We start from the raw sequence: 12,533 nt of genomic DNA on the forward strand, positions 1-12,533 counted from the left end.
AATAAGGGAAAAAATGTAGTATCAATACAGTCTCAGTTAAACTATGACTCACAGACGAGCAATTTTTCCCTGGGAAATTCATGCCCCGATATTCTAGTACTCTATATGTATCTAGGTTAAAGTATATGGGTGTTTTCAGTTGAAGGAAGGCAAGTACAGTGCTCTGCACACAGTAAGCACTCAATAAATACGACTGAATGAATATAAATGCATTCATTTATTCATAAATTCATTCATTAATTCAATCTTATTTATTGAGCGCTTACTGTGTGCATAGCACTTGGAAAGTACAATTTGGCAACAGATAGAGAAAGTCCCTACCCAACAACGGGCTCACAGTCTACAGGTGGGAGACAGACAACAAAACAAGTAGACAGGTGTCAATACCATCAAAATAGATAAACAGAATTACTTGGTCTCAGGAACAGATGAGCACATAACCCTAAGAGTTTGATGTCAATGCTAAGGACGTTATCAAAATGCTTGGAAAAATTATACCACGGTCAAAGGCTATATCCTAATATGCCTGGATCTAGGGAAATATTTTTTCTCAAAGACTACGCAGTCGAAAGTCCAGCTCCTGATAACCTTACCATCTACTACATTAAACTGAAACCATCAGGTCCGAACTCCCCAAAATGTCCTCTTCACGACTCCAGTTCCTGCCCCTTAATATCCATTCTCTCGTTCCTAGCCATCTCTCAAGAGATCTTCTGCATCATTCTGAAATCTACCCCCTACCTGAGCCTCAATCCACCCTTCTTCCCTCCTTGATCACCATCTTTAACCACTCTCTCCCTAGTGGTCCCCAAATCTACCTCTTCCCTTCTTTGCAATCCCATATTTTCTCCTGCCTTCAGAATGTGTCTACTTGGATGTCCCACCTTAATAATAGTGATGGCATTTGTTAAGTGCTTACTATGTGCAAAGCACTGTTCTAAGCACTGGGGAGGATACAAGGTGATCAGATTGTCCCACTGAGGGCTCACAGTCTTCATCCCCATTTTACAGATGAGGGACCTGAGGCCCAGAGAAGTGAAGTGACTTGCCCAGGCACATGGCTGACAATTGGCAGAGCTGGGATTTGAACCCATGACCTCTGACTCCCAACCCCGTGCTCTTTCCATTGAGCTGTGCTGCACCGTCATTCCAACATGTCCACAAGTGAACTCATCTTCCTCACAACTTTCCCATCACTGGACACCATGACAGTTGTCTGACAAATCCCCAACCTGGGCAGGATCCTTGACCCATCAGTCTCCTTTAACCTGCATATTCGGTTGGTCACCCAAATCCTCGGTCTACCTTCATAACACGTCCAGAATCCAAATTGCTACCATGCTGGTTCTGGTCCACACATTTGTCTAGACTTCTAGACTGTGAGCCCACTGTTGGGTAGGGACTGTCTCTATATGCTGCCAACTTGTACTTCCCAAGCGCTTAGTACAGTGCTCTGAACACAGTAAGTGCTCAATAAATACGACTGAATTTGTCAAACCCTGCCCCAATTACTCCTCGCTCATCTCCCTACATCTCTACTTCACTTGACTCAGTCGCCCGGATAGTTTTTCACAAAACTGTTCTTTGCACATCTTCCAACTAAGCCCTCAAAAACATCCAATGTCTGCCCATCCATCTCCACACCAAGCAGAAACTTCTCAACATCAGTTTTAAGGCACTCAGTCAGTTCTCTTCAAACTACTTCTCCTCATTTCTCTCCCACTACTACAATCCAGCCCACACACCTGTCTCCTTCAACCATCATCCATGGTACTTACTGAGTGCTTACAGTGTTCTTAGCACTTGGGAGGGTATAATCTAACAGAGTCAGAAGACACATCCCCTACCCATCAGGAGCTTACAGTCTAGTGGGGAAGACAGACATCAATATCAATAAAAGACATATACATATGTACTGTGGGGCTGAGTGTGAGGTGAATATCAAGTGCTAAAAGGGTACAGGTGAAAGTGCACAGGCGATGCAGATCAGAGAAGGAGTATGGGAAATGAGCACTTAGTTCCCTAACTGTTGTATTGTACCCTTCCAAGTGCCTTAGTTCAGTGCTCTACATACTGTAAGCACTCAGTAAGTACAATTGCTTGATTAGATGGGGAAAGCTTCTTGGAGATGTGATTTTAATAGGGATATGAAGGTGAGGAGAGTGGTTGTCTGTTGCAGATGAAGGGAAAACTGTTGCTTGTTCCTCCAGACTAAGCTCATTGTGGAAAGGGAACATGTCTGCCAACTCTGTTATACTGTCCTCTCAAGCACTTAGTACAGTGCTATGCACACAGTAAGTGCTCAATAAATGTGATCGATTGATACACTGAGTTCCAGGCCAAAGGGAGGACATCTCCCAAGCACTCAGTACTGTTCAACACTTAGTGAGTACTCAAAAAATAGCATAGGTTCACTAATTTTCCAGTATAATGTCTTTGATTCTCATTCCCATTTTCCTTTTGCGACTGTCTGATGGTAATGTTCGGTTAGCTCCATAAAATTGCTAGATAATAAGAATATATCACTATATAACACCTGCTCTCCTTCACTTTACACTGAGTACCCTAGGTGGGACAGGAACTGTGTCCAAATTGATTAACTTGTACCTACACCAGTGCTTTGTAAAGTGGTTGGCCCGTACTAAGTGCTTAACAATTACCATTATTTTGCACTTCCAAACCGAAACAGTAAAATACCCCAAATCTTATCCAATTGCAGCTATGTTGTGGTACTGCTTCTCTCTTCAAATTTGTCTGTTACATGATGGCATCACTACACATTTTAAAATGCAATATATATTATGACTACATTACTAGAGCACCTAAAATATGCTAGTGCAGTATGGAATAAGATGAATCCATACCTTTATTTACTGCTGCTGTCACACGACAAGGTTTACGGCACGGAGGGAGCAGCTTTTAGAATGATGAGGTAACTGAGACCACTGTGACTTAAAACTGGGGACTCTGAACATCCCTGAGTATTGAGGAGCCAGAAGCTCTACTTTTTCAGTGGCGGTGCTCTCTTGCACCTTGTGTGTACTTATCACTGTCCTTGTCTCTGTTTTGGCCTATTTCTGTTTTTTCACTTCATTTTTCCTTATGAAACAACTGCCAACACCTCTTCCCACTTATTCTTAGACTGTGAGCCCCTTGGGGGCCAGAGACCATATGTCTGTACACTCTGTACTGCGATTTTGTCTATATCTCCTCCAACCTCTCACCCACATCCTGCCTCTGGCCTGAACGCCCTCCCTCTTCATATCTGACAGACAATGACTCTCCTCATCTTCAAAGCCTTAGTGAAGGTACATCTCCTCCAAGAGGCCTTCCCCGACTAAGCCCTCCTTTCCTTTTCTCCCATTCCCTTCTGCGTCACCCTAATTTGATCCCTTTATTCATGCCCCCCCCTGCCTTTAATCTTACTGAGGAGTGGGGAAACATGGCCTGAACATTGTTGTACAAAAATGATAGAGTCGGCAGAGTAAAGTAAGGACTGGAGTGGGGAAAGACAGGAGGCAAGGACGTCAGCAAGAAGACTGATGGGGAACTGAAGCAGGACAGAATAAGTGCTTGGATTAATGTAGTAGCACTTTGGACGGAAAGGAAAGGGCAGATTTTTAGTGATGTTGTGAAGGCTGAACTGACAGGAGTTAGTAAAAGATTGAATATGTGAGTTGAATAAGAGAGATAAGTGAAGGATAACACCAAGGACACGGGCCCGTGAGACGGGGAAAATCAAACAGGGGGGATGGGTTTGGGTGGGAACAGCCTTTAGACAGGTTTCGTTTGAGGTGTTGGTGGGACATCCAAGTAGAGATGCCTTGAAAGCAGGAGGAAATATTAGACTGCAGAGAGGGAGAAAGATCAGGGCTGGAGATGTAGATCTGGATATCATCCACATAGGGTGGCAGTTGAAACACGGGGGGGGGGTGGTGAATGAGTTCTTCAAAGGAGTGGGTGTGGATGGAGAACAGAAGGGGGCCCAGAACTGAACCCTGAGGGACCCCCACAGTTAAGGAGTGGGAGGCAGAAGCGGAGCCCGCGAAAAAGGCCGAGATTGAACGGCCAGAGAGCTAGAAGGAGAACTAGAAGAGGACGGTGTAAGTGAAACCACAGTTGGATAATGTTTACTGGAGAAGGGGGTATTGAAAGCAGCTGAGAGGTTGAGGAGGATTTAGGTGGAGTAGAGGCCACTGGATCTGGCAAGAAGAAGAACATCTGTGATCTTTGAGAGGGCGGTTTCTTTGGACAGAAAGGGATGGAAGCCAGATTGGAAGGGGTCAAGGAGGGAATTGGAGGAGAGAAATTTAGAGAGGAGGTATAGACAGGTAGCTCAAGGAGCTTGGAGAGGAAAGGTAGGAGGGAGAGGGAGAAATAACTGGAGGGAGCCGTGGGGTCAAGGGAGGGTTTTTTTAAGGATACGGGAGACATGAGCATGTTTGAAAGCAGTAGGGAAGGAACCACTGGAGAGTGAACAGTTGATGAGGGCCGCCAGCAAGCGAAGCAGGGTGAGGGCAAGTGCTTTGATATGGAGTGAAGGGATGAGGTGAAGCAGCGTGGCTCAGTGGAAAGAGCACGGGCTTTGGAGTCAGAGGTCATGGGTTCAAATCCCGGCTCTGCCAATTGTCAGCTGTGTGACTCTGGGCAAGTCACTTAACTTCTCTGGGCCTCAGTTACCTCATCTGTAAAATGGGGATTAAGACTGTGAGCTCCCCATGGGACAACCTGATCACCTTGTAACCTCCCCAGCACTTAGAACAGCGCTTTGCACATAGTAAGAGCTTAATAAATGCCATTATTATTATGAGGTAGGTGGAGGGGGGTGGATTTTGAGAGATGGCAGGAGATCTCCTCCTGGGATACTGTTAGGAAAGATGAGAGAGCTTACGAAGGGTCAGGAGGAGGGAGGTGCTAGAGAGGGAGATTAAAGGGAGCTCACACCTGATAGTTTCCATTTCCTCAATAAAGTAGGTGGTCGAGTCAGTAGGAACAAGAGATGGGGGAGGTGCAGGGGCTTGCAGGAAGGGTTTAAATATCTGGAACAACTGGCCAAGGCAATGGGCATGGGCGTCAATAAGGATGGAGAAATACTGTTGCCAGGCAGAGTTAAAGCAGGCATGGATGACCTTAGGTGGACGAGGCTGGCCTGCTATCTAGATTTCTGGGAGTGGCGTTCTACAGCTCGTGTGCAGGAGAGAAAGCAGCAGGCTGTGGAGGTGATCCAGGGCTGTGGGTTAGTGGCATGAGACTTACATGGGATAGGGGAGCGAGTGAGTTGAGTTCAGTAGAGAGGGTGGGGCTGAGGTCGTCAAGGGAAAGTAGTTTGGGTATGGAGACTAAATGGGGCACTGTCAAAAGATTGGAGGTCTCTGTGGGGGAACAGGACAGATGTGTAAGGGAGAAGGTATTCGGGAGAGAAGGTGGGTACTCCTCTCGGGTCTCGTCAGGGACCTAGGATGAAAAAGGCTGTGGGTCAAGCGTAAACAGCGGTGAGGAGGCGACCGCCCCCACCTCCCTCATGAAGGCTGTAAGCTCACTGTGGCCACCATCCCCACCTTCTCCACAGAGGCGACCACCCCGACTCCACCATGGGGGCCACCCTACGTTCCCCACGGCGGCCCCGTCCCCCAGAGCTGGCATCTAGGCACAACGGGCATTCAATAAACACTAGTGAACATACGAAGAGTGCAGTTCTAAGACTCCTCAGACGACACAGAAGAGCATAAAATTAAAAATATTGAAAGGAATTTCACCATTAAAGTACCTTGCAATCTATATTCCAGTTAATTTGTTTTACATGCTTATTGATGCTTTAAAGGGGTAGGAAGTATTTACGAAGGAAAAACTACTATTACTTAGCTTAAATCAAACACTTACCTTGAATCTTTTTTTCGTTTTTTGCTCAAGGCTACTTTTTTTTCTAAAACCCTTCGCTCTTTAAGCACTTCTTTAGTTCTCGTAGCTTTCGGTTCCAGCAGTTTTCTAGAGGACTCTTCCAAATCCACATTGTTTTTGCCTAGGGTGAGGCAACACATGCTTCAGAACAGAATGTTTTTGATTCCTTCACCTTTTAGAAACATTCATCTTAAGCATGGAATTACAGAATGTCTACAACTAATACTACTGAGCTCCAATTCAGTACGTAAACTCATAGATATCTTGTTAGATTCTGGTTTCAATTCGAAACCATCAAATTTTCCAAATATTAACAAATAAGTTAATACTTAAATGCGAGATTTACAGCAAAAAAAAAATATATTTCCACACAACCACCTTGGACTCAATTCCCATTTAGCATGGTAACAGAAACAATAAACACACATCTCCGTAATACTGAAGGGGCAAGCCGACTGGTTTACCTTTTTCCGACATAATTTCCAAGAAATGACTTTTTTAAAAAATTTAACATCTTTAATACCTTGACTTTTGTTTTTCAAAGATTTGCTTTTATCTGCCGCTTTCTGTTTACGTTTTTCTTCAAGTTTCTCTCTGTTAACCTGCCTCCTTAGAAGTCGTTCTTCTTTCTCTCTGGCCTAAAAACACAAAATATTTACAAACATCTTGCAATTCTTCAAGTACAAAGTGGCTGAATGTAAAATAAGGGATCTGCTTTTAATTAGAATTGGACAAAGATTTTTAAAAAATAATTGGAGGAAAAAAAACAAGGCACTGTTCTTTGTCTCTATGGGTTACTTTTAAGAGAAGCAGCATGGCTCAGAGAAGCAGTGTTGCTCAGTGGAAAGAGCACGGGCTTTGGAATCAGAGGTCATGGGTTCAAATTCCGGCTCCACCAATTGTCAGCTGTGTGGCTTTGGGCAAGTCACTTACCTTCTCTGTGCCTCAGTTACCTCATATGTAAAATGGGGATTAAGACTGTGAGCCCGCCGTGGGACAACCTGATCACCTTGTAACCTCCCCAGCGCTTAGAACAGTTCTTCGGAAGTAGTAAGCGCTTAACAGACATCATCATTATTATTATTTTTAAAAATGACTATATATTCTTACAGTTGCATTCTTTCTGAAAGTAGGATACCATTTAATTCAAAGGGGTAAAAACTGAATACGTAACTCTGTTAAAACAGAAATGAAGGATTGCTAAACCCAAGATTTACCAACTAAACAGTAACTGTAAATGAAATCCCACTTACAATCGATTGGCGATGTTGTTCTACAGTCAACTCATCGTCAGAATCACTGTAATACTTGGAATAGAGATAAGGTTTGTGGACATAAGCATGCCGCACATTTTTTGCTTTCCCTTCACTGGGTTCAACAGTTTGAGGTTTTGACTTTTGAGTGTCCTCCTCTTCATCTAGAAGTCAAGAAAAAGTAGAGCGCTTCTGTAAATTAACTTTAAACATCAACAACTTTAACATAAATCTAGAGGCAGCGTGGCCCAATGGAAAGAGCATGGGCCTGGGAAACTCACTGGGTGACCTTGGGCAAGTCACTTCACTCTCTGCGCCTCAGTTACCTCATCTGTAAAATGGAGATTAAGACCGTGAGCCCCATGCGGGGCAGGGACTGGACCCAACCTCATTATCTTGTATCTAACCCCAGCACTCAGTACAATGTCTGGCACATAGTAAATACAAAACAGATACCATAAAAAAAAAAAGAAGTGTCAGTCACCTTCCCGCTCCCCCGACAAAACAGAAATCTCACGGTTTATAAAAACAAATGCTTTCTTTGGTACAAGATATGCAGGATTTAAAAAATGATCACTTTATTTCTTTCATAGCCTGCAGTAAGATGGGACTGTTGAAAGGAAAGGAAGGAAGCCATTATGCAAACATAATTCTTTCTATCACTACTCCATCACGCAGAAAACGCCTTCTGCCTCTCAGTGGGCAGAATCTGTGGCCTCTCAGTACTCCACAGCTCTAGGAATATCTTTGACCAAGACCTGAGATCCCAACCTCTCCTTCAGATACAGGGTAAATGCTGGGTTGTAGGATGAATTCCTGCTATAGGGCTAAGTGAGGAGGATGAAAGTCTAAAAAGCTATAGGAAGGAATTGAAAGAGACTGAGAACAGTCAAAGAAGTAGCTGAAGGTGGCAAAATTTCTCCCCTCTTTGCTAGTTCTTCTTTACCCCCACCTTCTCTGTATTTACTCACTTTCACTGCCTCCTTTTTTCTTTCATCATTCTTCCTTTCCTCTTTCTTCTGTTCTTCCACCTCTAAGTCTTCTGGGGATGATTCGCCCTAATTACATTTACATTTTTTAACCTATGCCCTCTTGTTAAACACTCAGGATATGATTTAATTGCATATAAAAACATATGATTTATGAGGCAAAAACTTCACAGCATAGATATTAATTGAATAGTTTTTAAAATTTTTTTTACCATCTGATGTGATCTCTCCTTCTTCAGTACTTTCTGAAACTACAAATTCCTCTTCACTCTCTTCATCAAACGATGAGAGGTCACTTGTATGGACAGAGCTAACAGTGATATCTGTGAGTCCATCCATATCTGAGTCGATCGAAGAAAAGTCTTCAAAAAACAAATTACAGGAAATAAATAACCTTGACACACAAAGAATACGCAGAACTTGTCTTCCAATCACATTTTTGATTTGTTTTAAACCTAGAATGTCTGTTTGGAAAGGCAATTTTAACTACTACAACAACCTTATCACTGAACAGGAAACTGGTAATGTTACAGGTTGCAAGGTAAGAAAGGATTGCGCCCTAATTTGTAAACTGAATAAAATCTCATGCATTAAAAACATGAGGACTGGAAAAGTAGGCTTGAATAAAAATAACTTTTTTCAAACACAGAACCACCTTCCAAACACCTAGTTTACTTACAAAAGAGCTGTTACTTTCAATTATGTACTGTTGTGAACATTGTGGAGGAGAAATAAGAAACATCAAATAAACACTTTTTACATTAGTTGGGTAAGAACAAAATATCGGTTTTTAGGGCTGGGAGGTCCAGGAGCTCTCTCACGTACCGAACTAACTGGTAATGAAGCAGAATTCTATCATATAGACAAACTATCTCATTTTCCTGCAAATTGTTAGTGTTGGGGAGGGGGAAGAATTTTTAAATACCTTCTTTTGTTCCTTCAATTGTCCTAGATTTATTACTGTTCTTCTCAGAAGGCAACTGCTTCACAGAGTCTGCCTCCCGGTCTTTCAATTGCTTGTCATCTTTGGCTCTTTGTAAGTCCTCATTCCTTTTTGAATGATCAGATTTCTTCTCAGTCTTTTCCTTCTTGTCTTTCTTCCTCTCTGCTTTTTCGCTACTGTCTGATTTCTTTTCACTTTTGTCCACTGGTTTAGTTTTTTGGTCATTGCTTTCCTGTATGTTATTATCTTTAGTTGGCAAAACCAAATTGCCACTGTCTTTTGCGGTAGTCTTGACTTCTTCAACTGCATTAGGGATTTCTCCGATGTCTTCTGATTTAGGAACCGGTTCAGGACCTTCACCTAAGAGATCAGAAATGGGTTTTTCTTTGTCAGACACATCTTCTGAATTCCGGTCTCTCTCGCTAGCGTCGATACTTTGTTGAGACATGAGTCTTTTTGCTACTCTTTCAGCATTCTTGGGATTTGGGGTTTCCGTTGAAGCCCTGGCAGCACTCGCTTCTTGATTGAGAGAAGTGATGGTTTCCAAAATGGACATTGCATCGTTAGCTACGTTAGCACTGGGGCCGGCAGCAGAAACGCCTTAAAAAGAAAGAAAAGTTTATGAACCAGTTGCCTTGTCGGCATCAACAGGTGCAATGATTTCACTCTGAATCCAAAGGAACCAAAAATATATATATATATATTCATGTGTAACCCAATTCTCTCCCCTAAGGCAATTTACATCGTTTTATTTCATTTGATCCTCAGTGACTGCCTTATGGGAGCCTTTTAGACTGTGAGCCCACTGCTGGGTAGGGACTGTCTCTATATGTTACCAACTTGTACTTCCCAAGCGCTTAGTACAGTGCTCTGCACACAGTAAGCGCTCAATAAATACAATTGATGATGATGATGATGATGGGAGAGATGCCAGAGGGAAGAAGCACGGCCTAGTGGAAAAAGCACGGGTAATCCTGGCTCGGCAACTTGTCTTCTATGTGACCTTGGGTAAGTCACTTCACTTCTCTGTGCCTCAGTTACCTCCTCTGTAAAATGGGGCTTAAGACTATGAGCCCTATGTGGGACAGGGACTGTTTCCAACCCGATTAGCTGGCCTCTTCCCCAGCCCTCAGAACAGTGCTTGACACAAGGTGGTTAGTGTCTCTCTTTTCTAGTGCGATCCTAGGCCTCCAATGGGTGTGGGAACGGCCTTGACACCCCTTCCCTTCACTTTGGCGTGATCCTAGGCTCCCCGCTTGTCGGGAGGAGGGGGAGCGGAGACCCTCTCCTTGGCTTGGCCCTTGGCCTCTGGCTTGCCGAGGGGGCACGATCCTAGGCCTCTGGGTGGGGGCCGACGGGCTCAACTTCCATTCCTTCTGGCGTGGTCCCAAGGACCCCCGCGATTCAGCAACCCTTCCGTTTTGGGTGAGGGGCTGGAGGGGCTGCCCCACTTCAGACCTCTGGCGCCGCTGCTACTTCTCACAGTCCTGTTGCCATCACTGCCTTCTTGGAGAAATTATTTTAAGAAATGATTTCTATTATTTTCAATAAAGAAGAGTACATAACAAATAGTAACATATACCATTCAAATACTTTCACCGAATCACTGTGCTGGGTCAGTTCTTGAGAGACTATCTGACCCCAGGTGAGTGACTAAATCGTCTAAATGAGACTCCTCTTCTGCAGCTCTCCACAACTTCCTCAGGTAACCGGAGGATGATATATTAAGGACAGGCAAAACTTTTTCTTTGTGTGTAATCCAATTCTCTCCCCTAAGGCACGTGAAATCATTTTCTTTCGTTTGATCCTCAGTGATTGCCTTATAAAAAGCTTTTATGTATTTGCCTTTTTGGGTTAAACGACTCAATTCTTTTAACCAGCTTTCAGAGGACCTATTTTCCAACCAGTCATTTCCGTTTTTATTCCCTGAATCCTCTACAGTTTAGAGCGGAGATTGTGTCTACCCACTGCACTGTACTTTGCGAAGTGTTTAGTACAGTCCTTGGCACCAAGTGCTCAGTAAGTACTATTGACTGATTCTCCATAACGCTTTTGAAATGCAATGAACAAACCAAGCACAATCTCCTGTTAGAATGAAAGCTCCTTTGGCACAGTGAACATGTCACTTGACTTTGTCCCTTCCACGTGCCTAGCACAGTGCACTGCACTGAGTGAGCACTCAAATGCTGCTACTAATGATGGTATTAATTACGAATTTATTACATGCCGTGTGCTGTGCTGGGGCAGAGATGAGCATTTACTACATGTCACGCACTGTGCTAAATGTTGGGGTACACAGAAAATAATCAGGTTGGACACGGCTCTCATGGGACTCAAAGTCAATCAATCAATCAACGGTATTTAATGAGCACTTACTTCTGCACAGCACTGAACTCAGCACTTGGGAGAGAACAATACCACAGAGTTGGTAGCCGCATTCCCTGGCCACGTGAGTTTACAGTTTCAGAGGGAGGGATGATAGGTACCTTTTATCCCCATTTTACAGGTAAGGAAACGGAGGTGGAGGGAGGGTAAATGATTTGCCCAAGGTCACAGAGCGGACAAGTGATGGATCCAGGATTAGAACTGCGTCTCCTGACTCCCAGCCCTGTGGCCTTTCCACTAAATTGGGCTGTCTCCCCAGCAGTGGCTCTTGGATGATGTACTCCTCCTGTTAACACTTTTAAGAATCATCCCGGCTTTTCAAATGACGACGCTATACCGGTTACAGGTGCGCCTTTTGATCTGTGATGTCCAAATCCTATCCTGCTTAAATTTGGTCTACCTAATCCTTCCTATTCCTATATTTCTGTTCTTTGTCCTACCTTGTCCTTGCTTCTGCGGAATTTCACTCTGATTTTGTAGGTTCGTTTTCAAAATGTACTATCTTTCACAGTGTAAACAACATAGCCAACTAATGCCCGCCTCAAGTTTGATGAGCTTCCTCATATGTGAAGGTACTGAACGGCACCATTCATTCTCCTGATGGACACCATTCAATACAGACCCTTCCTTTCTCCATTAGATTACGATCGATTAGGTCAACTAGGAACAGAATGTCAACCGGTGCCTGAAGACAGATGGGTCTGTGAAAACAACACTCGCGCTGCATGCTTGGGCTCACCAGAGAATTGAGACAGTAACTCACCTTGCGTGGTGATGGAAGAATCTGGTCTCTCCTCATCTGGAACTGTATTGGCACTCGCTTCCTCTTTGTGATTTAACGTGGCCAAAAACTCGTGAACAGCCTTTTCGACTTGAGGTCTGAACGTGTGGTTGATCTTTGGATCCACAACCTGAGATATGATTCGGTCAATACCGGACTCTAACATTCCTGACCTGAAATACAGAATGATTGAAACAAAAGATAAAAAAGTTGCTTTCCTAGGTCAGTCTGAGTCATTTCAATGACCGCATTCAGTCATAAGCCTTTTTCCAAACACAAATTCT

General features: G+C 43.7%; 1 protein-coding gene across 3 annotated transcripts in view; it reads right to left on the bottom strand.

The window, feature by feature from the left end:
• BOD1L1 (biorientation of chromosomes in cell division 1 like 1) overlaps positions 1 to 12,533 on the bottom strand; it is a 76,068-nt gene that overhangs the window by 44,370 nt on the left and 19,165 nt on the right. For all 3 annotated transcript variants that reach the window (XM_038745949.1, XM_038745950.1, XM_038745948.1), the window contains exons 3-8: positions 12,232 to 12,422; positions 9,066 to 9,683; positions 8,353 to 8,502; positions 7,152 to 7,315; positions 6,422 to 6,536; positions 5,881 to 6,019 (exon numbers count right to left, since the gene is read on the bottom strand). In XM_038745949.1, the coding sequence (XP_038601877.1) occupies positions 5,881 to 6,019; positions 6,422 to 6,536; positions 7,152 to 7,315; positions 8,353 to 8,502; positions 9,066 to 9,683; positions 12,232 to 12,422 (1,377 nt within the window). The remainder of the gene's footprint in view (positions 1 to 5,880; positions 6,020 to 6,421; positions 6,537 to 7,151; positions 7,316 to 8,352; positions 8,503 to 9,065; positions 9,684 to 12,231; positions 12,423 to 12,533) is intronic.

The sequence above is a fragment of the Tachyglossus aculeatus genome, chromosome 4 (assembly GCF_015852505.1).
Source record: "Tachyglossus aculeatus isolate mTacAcu1 chromosome 4, mTacAcu1.pri, whole genome shotgun sequence".
Classification (NCBI taxonomy): Eukaryota; Metazoa; Chordata; class Mammalia; order Monotremata; family Tachyglossidae; genus Tachyglossus; species Tachyglossus aculeatus.